The 16,129-nt window shown below is 39.8% G+C and overlaps 2 protein-coding genes across 2 annotated transcripts; one reads left to right on the top strand and one right to left on the bottom strand.

The window, feature by feature from the left end:
* Positions 1-929: 929 nt before the first annotated feature.
* Positions 930-7,014, top strand: ca4c (carbonic anhydrase IV c). Its single transcript, XM_087847374.1, has 8 exons — positions 930-984; positions 3,644-3,691; positions 4,339-4,503; positions 4,650-4,795; positions 5,096-5,188; positions 5,270-5,336; positions 6,210-6,373; positions 6,711-7,014. The coding sequence occupies exons 1-8, from the start codon at positions 930-932 to the stop codon at positions 6,897-6,899; spliced, it is 927 nt and encodes a 308-aa protein (XP_087703500.1). The 3' UTR covers positions 6,900-7,014.
* Positions 7,015-9,354: 2,340 nt separating this feature from the next.
* asl (argininosuccinate lyase) lies at positions 9,355-16,129 on the bottom strand. The gene is made up of 16 exons (XM_087847375.1): positions 15,975-16,129; positions 15,566-15,760; positions 15,066-15,149; positions 14,258-14,314; positions 14,068-14,165; positions 13,890-13,967; positions 13,719-13,796; positions 13,589-13,641; positions 13,407-13,469; positions 13,183-13,297; positions 12,060-12,144; positions 11,257-11,316; positions 11,081-11,164; positions 10,496-10,576; positions 9,856-9,962; positions 9,355-9,731 (listed from the first exon to the last, which is right to left on the bottom strand). Exons 1-16 carry the CDS (start codon positions 15,987-15,989, stop codon positions 9,587-9,589), a joined length of 1,398 nt encoding a protein of 465 aa, XP_087703501.1. The 5' UTR covers positions 15,990-16,129; the 3' UTR covers positions 9,355-9,586.

Consider the following 16,129-nt stretch of genomic DNA (forward strand, 5'->3'; position numbering starts at 1 on the left):
ATTTCTATTTTAATATTCAACTAAATAAATTGCTACATGTATCAGTTTGAAATTTAAGTTATTTTTATTCTGTATTTTACAAGCTTATGTTGCATAATACAGAGTTGATATTCATCAGCTCTCCTCTGTGAGTTAGAAATAGATTCACAGTTCAGCCTCATACGTTGTTAAATTAGCTGTTAAAGGTCATGAAAAACATTTTTACATAAGTGGGTCAAGAACTTATGAAGAGTGTTGCTTAAAGTCAAATTTCAATGACTTTGGATTTTATCATCTGCAGTGACAAAATCTCCATGAATGGTAACATTTAAAAGATTCAGAAGTTCAGTTCTTGTGATCTTTGGGACCAGAAACCACACCCAACCTTCGCTGGTGCACAAAAGCTTGTTCTGACACAGAACTCTGGAAAACTCTTCTGATGCTAATGATGCTGCGCTGCTAACTTCCATAGACACTAACACTAACCGGACACTTTATTAAGTACACCCTACTATGTGGAAGATAGAAGACAAGCACGCAATTTAGGAAAAATGCTGCCAATTTTAAATTTAAAAAAAAAATAGCAAAGCAAAAGCTCCAGGCTTAATTTTAAAGTTTTTCCAAATAAACACATCCACTTTTTTATGTGCACTAATGTATTATAGAAAATGGAAATCAGATGTAAATAATGACATTTTGTCCTGTGAGTTAAAATACTTTCTTGTTCCTTTTCAGTAAAAGCCTGGTGCAAAATATAGTGTAAATGATACAGTGTAAGTTCAGTCAGTGAGACTGCATCAGGAGTCGTCCCCCCCCCGCCCCCGTTTTGAATAACTTCCACACACACACAAACACACAATAATCACCTCCCTCCCACCTTCAAAGGTGACTGAGTTGGTGTGTGAAGACAGCTGAAATTTAGTCTATGAGGAGCTTCGCCTGACTTCATCATGGGTTTTTCTCTCTACCTCCTGACTCTGCATCTTCTCCTTTCCCGCTGCACAGGTAGGGGACTCACACATAATATACACAGTATAACTGCATTTAAGCTAAAGCTTCAGTTTTCTGCGCCTATTTTTTTAGTTTGAACTTGTTCTTGTTTACGTCAAAAGGGTGGATATGGCGATAAAACATCTGCAGCCACACTTGATTAAACATGCTGTAATTTGTGGGAAGACAAGTGCCATGAGATTATTAAGAATCAAAGCAGCAACACAACTATCTAAAACATATTTTGAATTTTCTTGCTACTTCTTCATGAATGTTTAAATATTAACTGGAAAGATCACGAGCTGAACTGCAAACAGCAATGATTTTTATTACTAATTAACAGGCTCATTAGTTTTTCTATATGATTAAATGACAAAGCCCTGCAAATTATAGTGGAAAAAAGTGGACTAGAGGCAACATCAGATGTCTTTTTCTGTTGAAACAAAGTCCAAGACTCAAAAACAGTTAGTCTAGATCATGAAAGCAGTGGAAAAGCAACCAATTCTCCCATTTGTGGATGTGCAAATCTCACATCTGTGAGTTTTTCATTTTCCTAAAGTTTACGTAAAAAATTAATTGATTTTGAAAGTTTGCCGGGGAGCAGGTGTTTTGGCTTGCAGTTCACAAGAGTCACAAGAATGGAGCCATAAAAGTCAACAAACCAGTGTCTGCTTTGCAGCAATATCTTTCTCCAATTTAAGAACACCTGCCACAAAAAAACTCATCGCTACCAACCAGAACAAGTTGCAGAAGAACCTCTAAGTGTCCTGAGCTACAGTCCTATGAAAAGAACATTTCCACAGGTCCTAAGAACAACATTTTAATTTAAAGCAACCATTTCCTTTATAGTTTTATCAGTCTCTCACATCACTGGGGAGGAACTTTGGGCCGTTCTTATAGCTTGAACTGAACATAGCTTCAGGTTTGTGGTCCTGCTGCATCTTTTCAATCAGTTCATGTCGACTAATTCACTACAAGGTGCCAAAGTTCTGTGGCTCCAAATCAATCACTTATCATCACCACCTTTCTGCCAAACATGGCCAAAGATCTCCACTGTGGTCTCCTCTGTCTAAAGAAGATTGCTCCAGATGTCTTGTGGTTTCTGGTTACTGTAATGAACTTTAACATTTAGCCGAGGCCTGGAGTCTGAGATGTAGCGCTTGAATGTTTTTGCAGTTTCTCTGAGCGCTACACAGTCTGACATATAAAATTTGCCGGGACTTCCACTCCTGGAAAGATTGTGACATTGTGTTAACAAACACCCGAGTGCTCCAGATCAGCAAATTGCCAAAACATCTGCTTTTATACAGGTGCTCACTCTATATTAAGTGCAACCGATCAGCAGCACCTGCTGTTACTTACCTTCTTAATTTCTGTCAATCAGTAAGAGTTTAATGATTTTCTCACAGGGATTCACGTTGTCATGTGTAAGCTCCAGGTTTAGGCTACATGGAGCCACTCTGAAAGCTCAGATGGTGAACTGTAGAAGATATTGTCATTGTAAGGAAAGTAAAACTGGGAATTTAGCAAGGTAATCACTGCATAGACTTCACTCTGACTTTTCCCCGCTGCTCAGTCTCACACAGGTGAATAAGCCAGGTGGTGTAAAGCCAGCCTCCAGCTGTGTATTGTTCTCAGTTGGTGAGAACCACTGTCCCCTTTTCAAAGGACGGCATTGTGGGAGTCAGCAGGGCTAATCTGTGTTCCTATATTAGCTAAATGGTTCTCTATAGCGGCTTTCATTCCCACTGCAGAGTCAAACACCGGACTTTCATTCACATCAGAAACACAATACACAACCACGGCACAACTCTAATAACGTCATCAGCACCTGCTGAATGAACACGCTTAATGCAGCGGTGCAGAGGCAGTTAAGGAGTCGGATAAAGCCACTTTGCACTGAAAGCAATCAGTGTAATAACAACCAGCTGACCTGGGTGATTAAAATCCGCCTGCATCTCTTCCACTCACTGTCACACACAGACACATTTTCCAACATTTGAACTGAGTAAAACATGTTTGAAAACTAAATGTAAGCTGCTAATTTATTTTATTGTAAGACCTTCGGTCAATATATTTTTATACTACTCTCTTGTTCTGGCACAGCTTTTGTTGTTCTTGTAAACAACGGAAATAAGTGTGGGGGTCTATGAATTTCACTGAACACATTTTTGGATGTCTTTTTCACTTTTTGCAGAGGTCGGTTTTGTGCAACTTTTTCAAAGTGCACTGAGCTCAGCAGTCTGACTAAATTTGCAGGGAGGAAGGGTGATTCATTGTAATAAATCAATAAATCGTAAGGATCAGTCATTTGTAATCACACATCATGTTACTACATTCTGTCTGTGCTTTATCAGATAACATATTAATGGACACAGCATATTTTTAACACACTGAGCCCATGTGTCATGTGAAGACTAATAAAGTTCAGGTGCAGAGGACAAACACATGAGCAGATCAGCTAGTTGCTGACTAAGAAAAAAATAAACACTGTGTCTAATAGAGCGTGAACTTAATTAATATTCATTTATTAACTGCAGGGAGACTGCTGGCCTGGCACAGCGCAGCACCATCCCGAACATAAATATAAGCGCTGTGTACACTGCAGGTTATATCTGTGTGTCTGTTTGTGTGTGTTTCTGGGTCTAATCTGAGTGTTTTACTTTTTCTCCAGCTAACTGGTGTTATCAAAACCAGAATGCCTGTGATGACCCATGCAGAGGTAAGACTAGAAAGAAAGGAACCTCCAAAATTTTAAAGGAAAATCCAAAAGGTGTCAAAGATCCTGCAAGTCAAGGATGTAAACCACTGCGATATGAACATTTCTTTAACCTTAGTGCAGAAGTAACCATTTATTTTATTATTGGGCTTAACCACAGAGGTTCTCACTGGCCTCCAAAAATCTGTTTGGTTAAACGTCATCAGTTTCAGAATAAAGTTATTTGTTTGTGAGAAGCAAAACCAAAGTAGCAAAATGAAAGCAGAAGAAAGTGATGTTCATTCTCATTGAGATCTACAGCACCAGCAAATATTCGTCATTCATGAGGTGAATTGGCTGAGCACTATTCATTTTGTTGTTGCTTTACAAATTGAGTCTGACCTGCAGGCCTTTGCTGTGTGTCCTCTCCTGCCCCCCTTCCTGTCTACTCTTCACTGTTCAGCTGATGAATAAAGGCAAAAAAGCCCCAAAATAAGTCTTTAAAAAATACAATATGTAAGCGTTTACGTAAATAGGCAGGCATCCTGTCTTTTCAGCCAGCATGGGTGGGGGAGGCAGTCTTCATGGACTCTCTGAGAGGCAGCACTCTGTATGGTCAGTGAAGCCTAAAATCTGATGATGCTGTTGCTTTTCCTGTTTGTGTCGCTTAGACCCCAACCACTGGGCTACTCAATTCCCTAAATGTGGAGGGTTACGCCAGTCACCGATTAACATTGTGACCAGCAAAGTCCACATCGACATCGCCCTGTCACCTTTCAACTTCATTGGCCACACCGACACAATCAACATGACAGTGGAAAACAAAGGGCACTCTGGTAATGAAGAGCCGATCTTATCCAGTCTGACACACAGAGTGTGTTTTTTCCCTTAACGACCAAATAATTTCAACATGTTTACATAAAAATAACTGTTAAAGTAACATAATACCTGAGAGCTCAGTGACAATCTCTCGCCCCTGCAGCCCACTTTGCTTTGCCGCCGTCTGTTCGATTCATTGGGGGAGCTCTGCCAGGTCACTACAGAGCCGCCCAATTTCACCTCCACTGGGGAGGGAATGGGAGACCAGGATCAGAGCACACCATTGACGGAGAGAGATTCCCCATGGAGGTAAAGGAGTCATCATTAAAGTTATAAAAAGATTTGAATAATTTTGTTGGCACATGGATTTGGTTTTCTGACATCAAAAATGTTCAAGCATGGCACTTATGTTAGTGTGAATAATTTCATGTATTATTCCCTTAAATCTGCTCAGTAAGGCTGACAGACACACCACAATGACACAGCAGGGTCATTAATAACATTTTATTAATATTGTTATATCCATTGTTGAAAAAATTATGTGACTGATCTGATCTCTGAAAGCAGAAAGGGCCCTTGATGCAGTACAGTACTCTTTTCTTTATACAGATGCACATAGTCCACATTAAGGAGCCGTACAGCTCTCTGGCGGAGGCCGAACATGACACAGCAGGTATAGCTCTGCTCGCCTTCCTGTTTGAGGTAATACACTGTGATGTTTTCACCTTCTTAATAAAATGTTAAGACGTGACTTGCGACATAGTATTGATGGTATCTTTCCAGGAAACAGCGGATGATCATCCTCATTTGGACACAGTAATAGATGCGCTGGGCCGAGTACAAAACAACGGTAAATTTGCAACTTTCCCCACTTACAGAGAAATGAACAGTCTCTAATTTTGATCACAGTTTAATTTTGGCAGTTTAATTTTGATAAACAAACAAGCTGCCAAGCTGCTCCCTCCACAGATTTCCAGTCAGACTGAGGTCTGGAGAATGACTAGGCATCTCCATAACCTCAGTATACTCATTTATTGCCCTGTTTTATTACCCTCAGCAGAAAAACAGCCACAAAGCATAATGTTTCCACTACCATGCAGGGAGGGTGATCTTTGGGTCAGCATTTCCTTTCCTCCAATCACAGTGGGCTGAGCTGATGCCAAAGAGCTTGATTTTGGTTTCATCTGACCACAGCACTTTCTCCCAAGCCTTCTGTAATCATTTAGATGCCCAGTGACAAACTAAAGACCATTACAGTGTACTGTAATGGACCAAGGGAAACTGTTGATCATTTAGTGTGTCTTCCATTACCGTACAGTTGTCCCTTTCTCACCGAGCTTCTTGCTGATGGTCTCATGGTCCATTCCAGTGTTGTGCAACTCTACAATCTCTTCCTTGATGTCCTTTGACAGCTCTTTGGTTGGAAGAAACTGATTTCTGTGGATAGGTGTGCTTTATACATATAACCAGTTGAGGAGTATCTGCAATTAATCGATTGATTGTAATCTATCTTCCCATCTGTGATTTGCAGGAGATCCAATACTTAAATTCAATAAGTCAGTTTATTGCTTTCATGTAATAATTTTTTTCAGGATTTTTGGTTTCTCTCCATTAAAATAAAGTGAGGAGGTGATTCAGATTGGGATCAAATAATTGTTTCCCACATCAGGGCACAATAAGCTTTATTCAGTCCTGATTTTGCTTCTTTCTTTGTCACATGAAGGCAGCACCACAGTGATCCCAAACTTTAGACTCGGTGACATTATCCCAGCTGCAAAGGACCTACAAGGTTACTACCGCTACGTGGGCTCCATGACAACACCGGGATGTGAGCAGGCAGTTGCCTGGACAGTGTTTCACAGGAAGCTGGCCATCAGTAGTCGACAGGTGAGCAAGAATAAATATGTGAAAGAAATAAAAGGCTCACAGTAGAGAAACTAGTGCTTTTGGTTGCATTTCATCCATAAACCTGTGAACCTCCAAACGGACATTTCTTTACTCTTTCACAATGTAAACAAAAACAGCATATTTGAAGAAGTTATGGAGATGTAATATTAAAATGCAAAATAAAACTATTAAAACTAAAAAAGTAGAAAATGCCTGGGGGAAGAAAAAAACTTTTCAGAAACACTTTGCATTTAAGAGGTCAAGACCTACAACAACTTTCCTTCTTTAGACAACTCTTCATCTCCTCAAACACATTTTTTCCCTCTCCACTTCACAGCTGGATGCGATAGTTAAGCAGTGTCGCTTTTGGACAGGGCAGCCCATGACTGACATTTTCCGACCTACGCAGCCGCTGGATGGCAGGATTGTGTACTCCTCAAAGTCGGGTACAGCTCAGACAACTGCGACACATTTTTGGTGTCTGTTTTTATCATTTGTGACTGTTACGCTGGGTCTGGCACACTGAATGAGCAGCAAGAAATGGGCATAGTCTTCAAGTCTGAACAGCGAAGCCAACGCACAAAGTCTTAAATCTGCATTTTTTCTTATGGCCAGCAGGGAGTGACTTCTCAAAGTCTGATTGTATATATACAGTTCTGTGAAAAAGTATTTGCCCTTTATAACTCCTTCCTTGGGTTATAACTTCAGTAAACACTTTCTTGATGAATCTTAGTCACATGATAAAGCATGATGTATCATTAGTAAGTAATGGTCCCTTTTTGAGTTAAGCAGAAGATAAGTACATAGAGCTAGATACATACAGCTCAGCCTTCCTCTGCGGATCAGAGGGTATGCAAAAATTAGAGATGCAAAGAAATGTTTTTATTAAAAATGCCACTGCTACCCTTAAAAGGTGCAGTTGTTTTGCATTAACTATTGGTAATGTATTCATACTTAATCATTTTTTAAGATGATCCATTTTTTCTGACAAATTACCATCAATTAAAGTTGATTACATCAGCAGCAATGCCCACATTTAGGTACGTGACTGCCAGGCAGTGTCTCGTACAACCCTGTTAGATAGTTTTCTCCTAGCACCACCATCAGGTCCACTGATTGTGAGTCAGTGGACCAGTGTCAAACTTATTTCCTTAGAGATTATTAAAGTGTTCTGGTTCTGAAGATATTTGATTGTTTGTCATTAAATCTGTACAGATTCGCATATTGTACTGAGCAGAATGATAACAACAGCCTTTAGAGGAACTGGTCTCAGTCGCCAAACTAATTCGGTAGTGGTGTGAAAATGATCCAGGCAAGTTTTGACTAAAATGTGAGTGCACTCGGCTCCTGTAGCCTGATGTCCCAGCTATGGTGGAGCATGCAAAGAATGGCAGCTTCCACAGTAATACTAGTTAAAACAGCTAACTGGGCGTGTTTCATAAATGCAAACATATATGTGCTATTTAAGAAGACTTTCTTCCTATATTTACTTTCTTCCTCCCCACCTTAGACATATCTAAGCTACATGAATGTTTTCTGGTGATTTGAAGGAATGCATGATGATTCTTTGGGTTTTTTCTCTTTGTGGAAAGAAGCTGAGAGAAAGAAAAACAAACCGATCAACTGATTCAGACCAGACCAATTTAAAACTTTGAAACCATAAAGCAGCACCATCTTTATTTCAAACAGAAATGTGCATGATGATCAAATTTAATTAGCACATGCTGACTTCAGCTGAAGTCACCCAGCCGCTATCATGGCAGTAGATTTGAATTTGAAAGTATTACTGACTTTAATTATGTCAGTATTTCTGACCTAGGAAACAGAAAACCAACATAGTATGTGTGTGAGCTTTAGTACCCTGCAGCACTTAGGGCTTTAGGGGGGGGGAGGTCAGTTTTTAATATTCATGTTTTACTGCTTTATATTAATGCTTATTTTCTCCTAGATGTTTTTGTGGACAAAAGTAATAAACAGATATATAGAATTAGAGGTTTAACATATTTTTCTTCCTTTTTCAAGACATGAGAGATTCTTTAAATATTAACCTTTATTCTACTATCTTTGTCTTTGCTTTTCATGTATATATTTGTATCTTTGTTGTTTAGAGAGTTTAACAAAGCATTTGGTAATTAATGCATCTCATAAATGTACCTGTGCATGTTTTAATTAAGATCTAAACTCCAGTAATCCTCCAGCAATCCAATGAGCAGTAGGTAGAGTGGTCCATGATAGGAAGGTCGGGGGTTCGAATCCACTGAACGGCTACCCTGAGGTACCACTTAGCAAGGCACTGTCCCTACACACTGATCCCCGGTGCGCCTGCCCACTGCTTCCCTGAGTGAATGGGTCAAATGCAGAGAGTAATTTCCCCACGGGGATCAATGAAGTATACATTAATATTGATCCTCTGCCAGAGTAATAACTTGTTCTTGACTTCTTATGATGTGCAAAATCCAAAGCCAAAACTTCACAATCAGTAAACAAACAGCTGACGTCAGTGGATTTATCTGAACTCTTACTGTGAGTGAGACTGATTTTATATTGAGTATTCACCAATTTGGATTTCTACAGATTCAATTAGATCAGTTTAAAATGAATGAAACTGTTTTAAGCACCATGGAAATAAATCTGCCTTGCAGTTCATTCTGCCCCAGTCAGTTGTGTTTATTATAGCTGACTGTTAGTAACTTTGTTCCTATACAACAGGAAACCATGCTTGCATTACATGACTTCACTGGTTAACGGCCACACTGGAGCATTTAAATAAACAGGCACCTCAGAGTTTCTCTCAATTGTCAGCGCAGGTGTGAATCCTGCATAAATCTGCCATAAAGTAATGTTGGATCCACTTATGTGACATAAATAAATACACGTTCTTGTCTGTGCAGTAAAATAGGCTATGTGTGTCTTTAGCCTGGCTAGACAGTAAAGTAAATCACATCAGATGTTTTTGTGGTGGAAATCAGACTTAATCAACCTGTCATGGCACTATTTATTTTCTTTTCAGGTATTTAAAACTGGTCAGTTTCCAGTTTGTACACAATCAATGACAAACATCACATGTTTGCACAGGATGGAAAAGGCACTCCATATTAAAGAGAGAAGAATTAAATGTTTGGGAGGCAATGTGGTTCTCAAAGTATAAAGATTTCACTTCAACCTCGCTCTGCAAATCTGATTCTAAAGGTTACACCGAGTGACACCGAGAGGTCACTGTGCGTGTTTCTTCAGCCAGTTCCTCAGATGCTCCACCTGTGCAGCGACGCTACTCTTAGCTGTGCCTCCAGGGGCGCTGTACTGCTCCACACTGCTCCTGTAGTCCCACACTGACGACACGTCATTTCCAAACAGAGGGCTGAAGGTACAAAGCAGACAAAGAAAAGAAAGAGGAGTTTAAAGTTATGGTATGAAAAACATGATAGAAATCAAAGGAAGAGAAAATGATTCATTTGGAAAGTTTTAGGCTTTTAGACAGCCACCTTATAGCAGTGAGATCTTCCACAGTGAGCTGATTCAGGGCAATGTTTTTGGATTCAGCTGTAAACACAGCTTTGCCAGAGAGACCATGGGCCTCTCTGAATGGGACCTGCAACACACAAAAACGCACAGCTATACTGTAACACACAACATGCAGAAATGCAGGAAAGTATTTTGCAGTGAAAAATAAATGCAAATAAACTCATATAAAAAAAAAAAAGAATAACAAAACAGACTATTTGATTTGGCAGATTTAATACTGGATACCCTTGCTGACAGATTTATGTCTCCTTCCAGGATCAAACAGGGTAGCTTTCACTTGTTAGATAAACCACTACCCAGAGACACTAGTTTACCTAGGACTAGTTACTAGGACTAATAAACTTGTATCCTAATAAAGGCTCTGAAGAGTGTATGAATTCCTGTACAAACTGTAGACATAATTTGAAATCATTTCTTTGTAATTACTTCCTCGAAACTTGTGCACAACTAAACTACAAAACTGATACTCAGTAATTTGTTATCTTGTTCTAAAAATTTTTTAAAAATAATATAGATTAATTTTGTATCCTGAATATCTATAACATAATATATTAGTTAACATCTACATAATATAATATTAAGGATATATGATCTACTCACCCCCTTCCTCACAAGGTAGTAGGCCAGATCAGTAGCCAGCATGTCAGGACTGAGAGCAGCTTCCATCACAGTCTGATTGATCTAAAACATAAGCAAAAATTAAAGGACACCCTGAACGTTTCCAAGATTATTTGTACACTGAAAAAAGACTGAAGAAAAACTGAAATTTCTCTCCTTGTTTGGAAAACTGTCTCAACTTCCAGCCTTGAGTTTATGGAGCCAGAACTTAAAACCCTACAAAATCTTTCTACGTTAATGTCGTTTGCTAGTCTCCACAGAGAATCAGCTCTGTCAAATCCTCAGCAGTGCTTGTAATAAAATGTTTAATGCTGCAAGATGACTGACAGTGATCCAATTCTCATAATCCACCTCTGCATACAAATACTGCGGCTCAAACTGCCACGATGGCACTGAACTGTGGAAATGATTCAGCTTTAAGTGAAGCATCTCATTAACCACACAGGAGTTACTGTTTCCATATTAATTTTTTAACATAGTCTTTATGGAAATCAATTACCATCTACAAACCAAGCAATGTATTCGGTTTATTTTTCAAAGGAAATAGCAGCAAACTGATTGTCTGACCTTCAGAGTTGACATGACTCCAGTGGTCACCTGCAGCACAGCCTGAACATTATCATAGCAGTCAAACATGGCCTCCTTATCCTCCTGAAGGGTGAGCACGGTGATAAAGAGAGCTGCATATTAGGAGAAACTTGACTTCCTTCCAAGTGAAACCACGTGAAGACAGACTTTCATACCTGTAGGTCCTTGTTGTACGTGCTCGGTAGGCTCTTCAGCGTCATCATGAAGCCTGCACACTGAAATACAAAAAAAAAAAAAAAAAAAGCACAGGAAGAGTTTTGTGAGAAAACTGCAGCGAGTAAAGAATGAAAGCAGTAAAGACTATGAGAGCACAGCACGTCTGAATGCTCATGAAAGGTGATAATGTTGTAGCTGCGAGGCAGACAACTACAATAAAACTATTATCACCCTCCACACTGAAGAGCCTCTGCTTCCTGTTCCCAGGTTTCATCATACAGAGCTCTGTTGATCATAAATTATGAAGGATCTATTGTATCACTATAATAAAATATTAAATTATTAGAAAATAGACTATTTATTAACATGTGTTTTTCTCCAGTTTGTCACTGTACTTTTATACTGAAACCAGCCAACTGTGATTCTAGTGACGGAGAACTAGTGACTGCTTTAGGACACATGAGGGCGATGATACTGCAGAGAAAAAACAAGCTGTTCTCCAGAGAGAAAAATCTACAGTTAGTTCCACTTTTAAACATATTATTTTTTAAGAAGTTAAAATATGAAAGCAAAGAATCAACTATTTACAACAGGAAGAAACAGGATTTAGGGTCTACACTTGAACTAATGGAAGTGATCTCACACAGCAACAACTATACCAAGATATTGAAAAGAGTTATTGTAGCATCATTGGTGTTTCTATATTATACTTTTTTTTAAGTTATCTGGCAAAATAAAATTGCAAGTGTGAGCTACTGACATGCGTAGAAAGACAGCATTAAAGCCAACCCTTCAGTCTTACCCTGCCAAAGGCACGACCTGCTTTACTCCTGATCAGCTCCAAACTGTCAGCATTTTTTTTCTGGGGCATCAGACTGCTGCCGGTGCTACACACAGACACACAAATATACATGAAGGGCAATGAAAATGCAGCATAAAATAGAGTAGGTCATAGCAAAGAGATCAGTGCTAAATGGACACAACTACAGAGAAAATAATGATTCAAACACAACTTTTCATTTCACTTTATTAACTTATAACACAGCTTCGAGACTGCAGCCTTTGCACTTTGGGTGCTGTAAATGTTGAATGAGGAGATGTACACTTTTAGGCTCAGTTTTATTATAGATTAAATACCAAGATTATGCTCACAGAAATCCAGTGAACTGTCAAACCTCTACAGCACAGGTGTCGAACTCCAGGCCTCGAGGACCGGTGTCCTGGAGGTTTTATATGTGCCCTTGATCCAACACAGCTGATTTAAATGGCTAAATTACCTCCTCAACATGTCTTGAAGTTCTCCAGAGGCCTGGTAATGAGCTAATCATTTGATTCAGGTGTGTTGACCCAGGGTGAGATTTAAAACCTGCAGGACGCCGGCCCTCGAGGCCTGGAGTTCGACACCCCTCCTCTACAGTTTCTAGAGTGCTTGTTTTATTTTCTCATTAATTTAGAATATGTAAATAAAGGAAGCAGGAATAAGTCAGGGGAAATGGCCCCTTGGAAAAACCTGGCTTCAACTCACTGCGGGGCTTGGGTTACTTTTTCCACTCAGTCCTTTTCCTTTGCTTGCTGCAGCATTCCGATCTCTGTCTAACTGTGATTGGATGTGTAGATTAGCATTATTGCAGTTTCTTTGTTTGTTGTAGATTTCGATTGTTTAATTGAATTATTAGCTTTACACTGATTATTGATTTAATTTGCCTTGAAACTACCCGTAAAATAGGTAATAAGAAACTTTCATGAAGTAAATAAACTCCTGTACAGCTCTCCTCTTATGTGCCAGTAATTTTTTTCCAATATATAAATCACAGATCTTTACATACATTGATTTTATATGAAAGCGGTGTTTCATGTAATATTGAAGTTCATGCACAATGTCACAAATCTTGCTAAAGAACTGAAAAATAAAAGCATGAACCAACCTGTAGGCATCAGAGAGCGTGATGAAGGAGAACTCTTTTGTGCTGTACAGTATCAGGTCCTCGGCCATCTTACTGAGATGGGTCAAACACAACGAAGCCCAGAACAAGAACTCAGCTAAATAAACAGACAAGTGAACATGAAAGGACTCAGAGTAGATTTCATGTTTTTCACTGCTTGGATCCATTTTAGTCTGAAAGCTTCCTGGTGTGTACAGTTTACATACCAACAAAGTCTCTTTGGCCTGTGGCATCCATGCTGTTTAGACTGATGCTATCAAACCCTAGCTCTGCAGATCCAAAGGACAGCAAATGTTGTAATTTCTGCTCATTTTTGAATTCATATTTTATAAAAAACAACAGTTAAATGACAAGAAGACATTGGTAACAAAAAGCCAATTGGCCTGACCTCTCTGCAGGAGCTCTCTGTCGATGTCGAATGGAGTCCCAGCGATGGCGCCACTGAAAACAACAGGATTCATTTTATCATATCTGTGAGACCAAAATGAAAGTCACACACGAGCGCGTTCAGGGCGTACCTGCCGAGAGGTAAAACGTTAACTCTTTTCTTGAGCTCCTGAAGCCGCTCCACATCTCTGCTGAGGGCAACAGCGTGGCTGGAGACAGAGATGCACGAGACTGACGTGAACACCACACTGTCTTATATGAAAGGCGGGAAAAGTGCAAATATGTCAGTACAGGAAGATCACCTCAGAATCCAGTGGCTCCATCTGATTGGCTGTGCCCTCTGCATGTGGGTGTAACCAGGAAAAAGGACTTCAATTTCTCTGAGTTTCAGAAAAAGTGATGGAAAATATCATTTTTTTAAAACTGCAAGGTTACAGCAGAGCACATGTTTACGTATGCCAGTGTGTGTGTTTGTCTCACGCTGCCGCCCGCTCCACCATGGTAGTTATCAACTGAAGCGCGTTGTCCGCAAGGGTTGAGATTGCGCTTCGCAGCCACAACCTCATGTCAGTCACCACCTGATCAATCAAAACACACAGAGGGTAATATTTTAATCTTTTCTATTCTATAACAGTTAAATCATTACAGTTTTAATATCACAAATACAGACCTGGTCATTCCTGCTCCTGCCTGTGTGCAGCTTCCCTGCAGGTGCACCAATCAGCTCCTGAGAAAACATGTAGCCACACGACTATGACATCTGTCACCACAGCGATCACCAAGCCCTCAACGGAGGAGATCAGTGTTTTATAGCCCAAAACTGAAACAATAAAACACTCAAGTTACATTTTATTGTTGGCAGTTTTTTTCCTCTATATCCTCCAAACATCAGGGTAAGACCAAAGCGATTTTACAGAATCTTACGCTCATCAAATAGAAATAGCAACAGCCATCAGGAGCGATAACCAGTATCTGAACCCAATATATGTGTATACATTTTTTTAAATTGTTTTCAGCAGTGGTAGAACGCACATTTAGTGTTCTACTAAAATCAACAGTAGAACTTATAAATGTAATTTTCATTGTTTTCTGGAAAATACTGATGTGGAATAAGCTCTATCAAGCTTCTGCTGCACCATGCAGCACTTCTTGGTAGGATCAATTCAACAATTAGAACACTGAGCAAAACATAACCTGTATATTTTAAAAAATACTTTTCTACTTCCACTATGCTCTGCTTCCCTTTCTTCTTTCTCCTCTAACCCCAACCAGTCATCTCATTTGGCTGTGCCTCCCTGTGTCTGGTCCTGTTGGAGGTCCCTGCCACTGTCACCAAGCACTACCTCATAAGTCGAACTCTGTTCACTGCACTTTTCTTTTTAATGTTGTAGAGTCTTTGCCTTATGATATAAAGCATATCGAACTGATTGTTGCCGTGAAAACAAAAGGAAAAAGAAATTCTACAAGCCATAACTCACCTTTAGTCTGCGCTCATTGGCAGTATGAATATCTTCATCTCCGGGTTTGATGACAAAAACACCTCTAGACCACTCATCAGAAATCTGCAGAAACAAATAGGGACTATTTTAAAATATAATCTGTAAATAAAACATATTAATACATAGAATGTTTTCAGTAACTGTGCATGAGTATGGCAAATGTCAGTCCTGGTTACATAATGACAATCGCACCAATTAAAGCAGAACCTCAGGACAGAGAGGGCACCCTAAAAACATGAGCTGCATGAAAGAAGAACTAAGGCTGTTTAGCAGCTGACAGATGTCACATGATGACACCATTGTGCAGCTCACACTCAGTAGAGGAATCCTCCACCATGGCACATTTTCAGCTGTCATCTATTAACCAGCCAAAGGGAAGGCAATGATACACATAACCATGCAAGTGATTTTCTGCTACTGACAGCCTGTGGTTGCCCCTGAACTATCTTTCTTAGTTGCAGTTTATGTTGTGACTTCACCAGAGCCATCCCGTGTAAGATTTGCTCCATTTCGTCCGTGCTGACAAGCTTTGCCCTCTCCAGAGCTTTAACATAAGCCTTGCTCCCACGGATGTCTGCATCCCACATCCTCTGGTCATAAGCGATTGAGGCATTGAACTTCTCCATAATAGGATCGGTGTCTCCAACAAATCGACCTCCCCAGAGTTTACTTCCCTGAGAAGGAAAGGGGTAACAAGAAAAACTTTCAAATAGGTCAAAATATTAACTTTACAAGGTAAAACTCCGTGGCTTTGGTTGGTTTATTGTTAGCTAATGTGCCCTCAATGGAGAAGAGACCCCAGTTTGACAGCTTGCTTTTGTTGTAAGTGTTCAGCTGGGTGTTAAAACAACAAACGCGCCAATGGCCGTACGTCGTTTGCACGCTTACCTCTGTATTGGCCATGTTTAACTGACGGTAGGCGTCTGTAGCGATTTAATGTTGGTTTTGTAGTTTAGCTGAATTAACGCTAAACACTCAGACGTGTGGCGAGAACGAGGCTGCTGCCACTGAAGCGGTTGGTGTCGCTTTAAAAAAACGTCAGA

Source organism: Neolamprologus brichardi, chromosome 10 (assembly GCF_056152115.1).
Source record: "Neolamprologus brichardi isolate AB-2024 chromosome 10, ASM5615211v1, whole genome shotgun sequence".
Lineage (NCBI taxonomy): Eukaryota > Metazoa > Chordata > Actinopteri > Cichliformes > Cichlidae > Neolamprologus > Neolamprologus brichardi.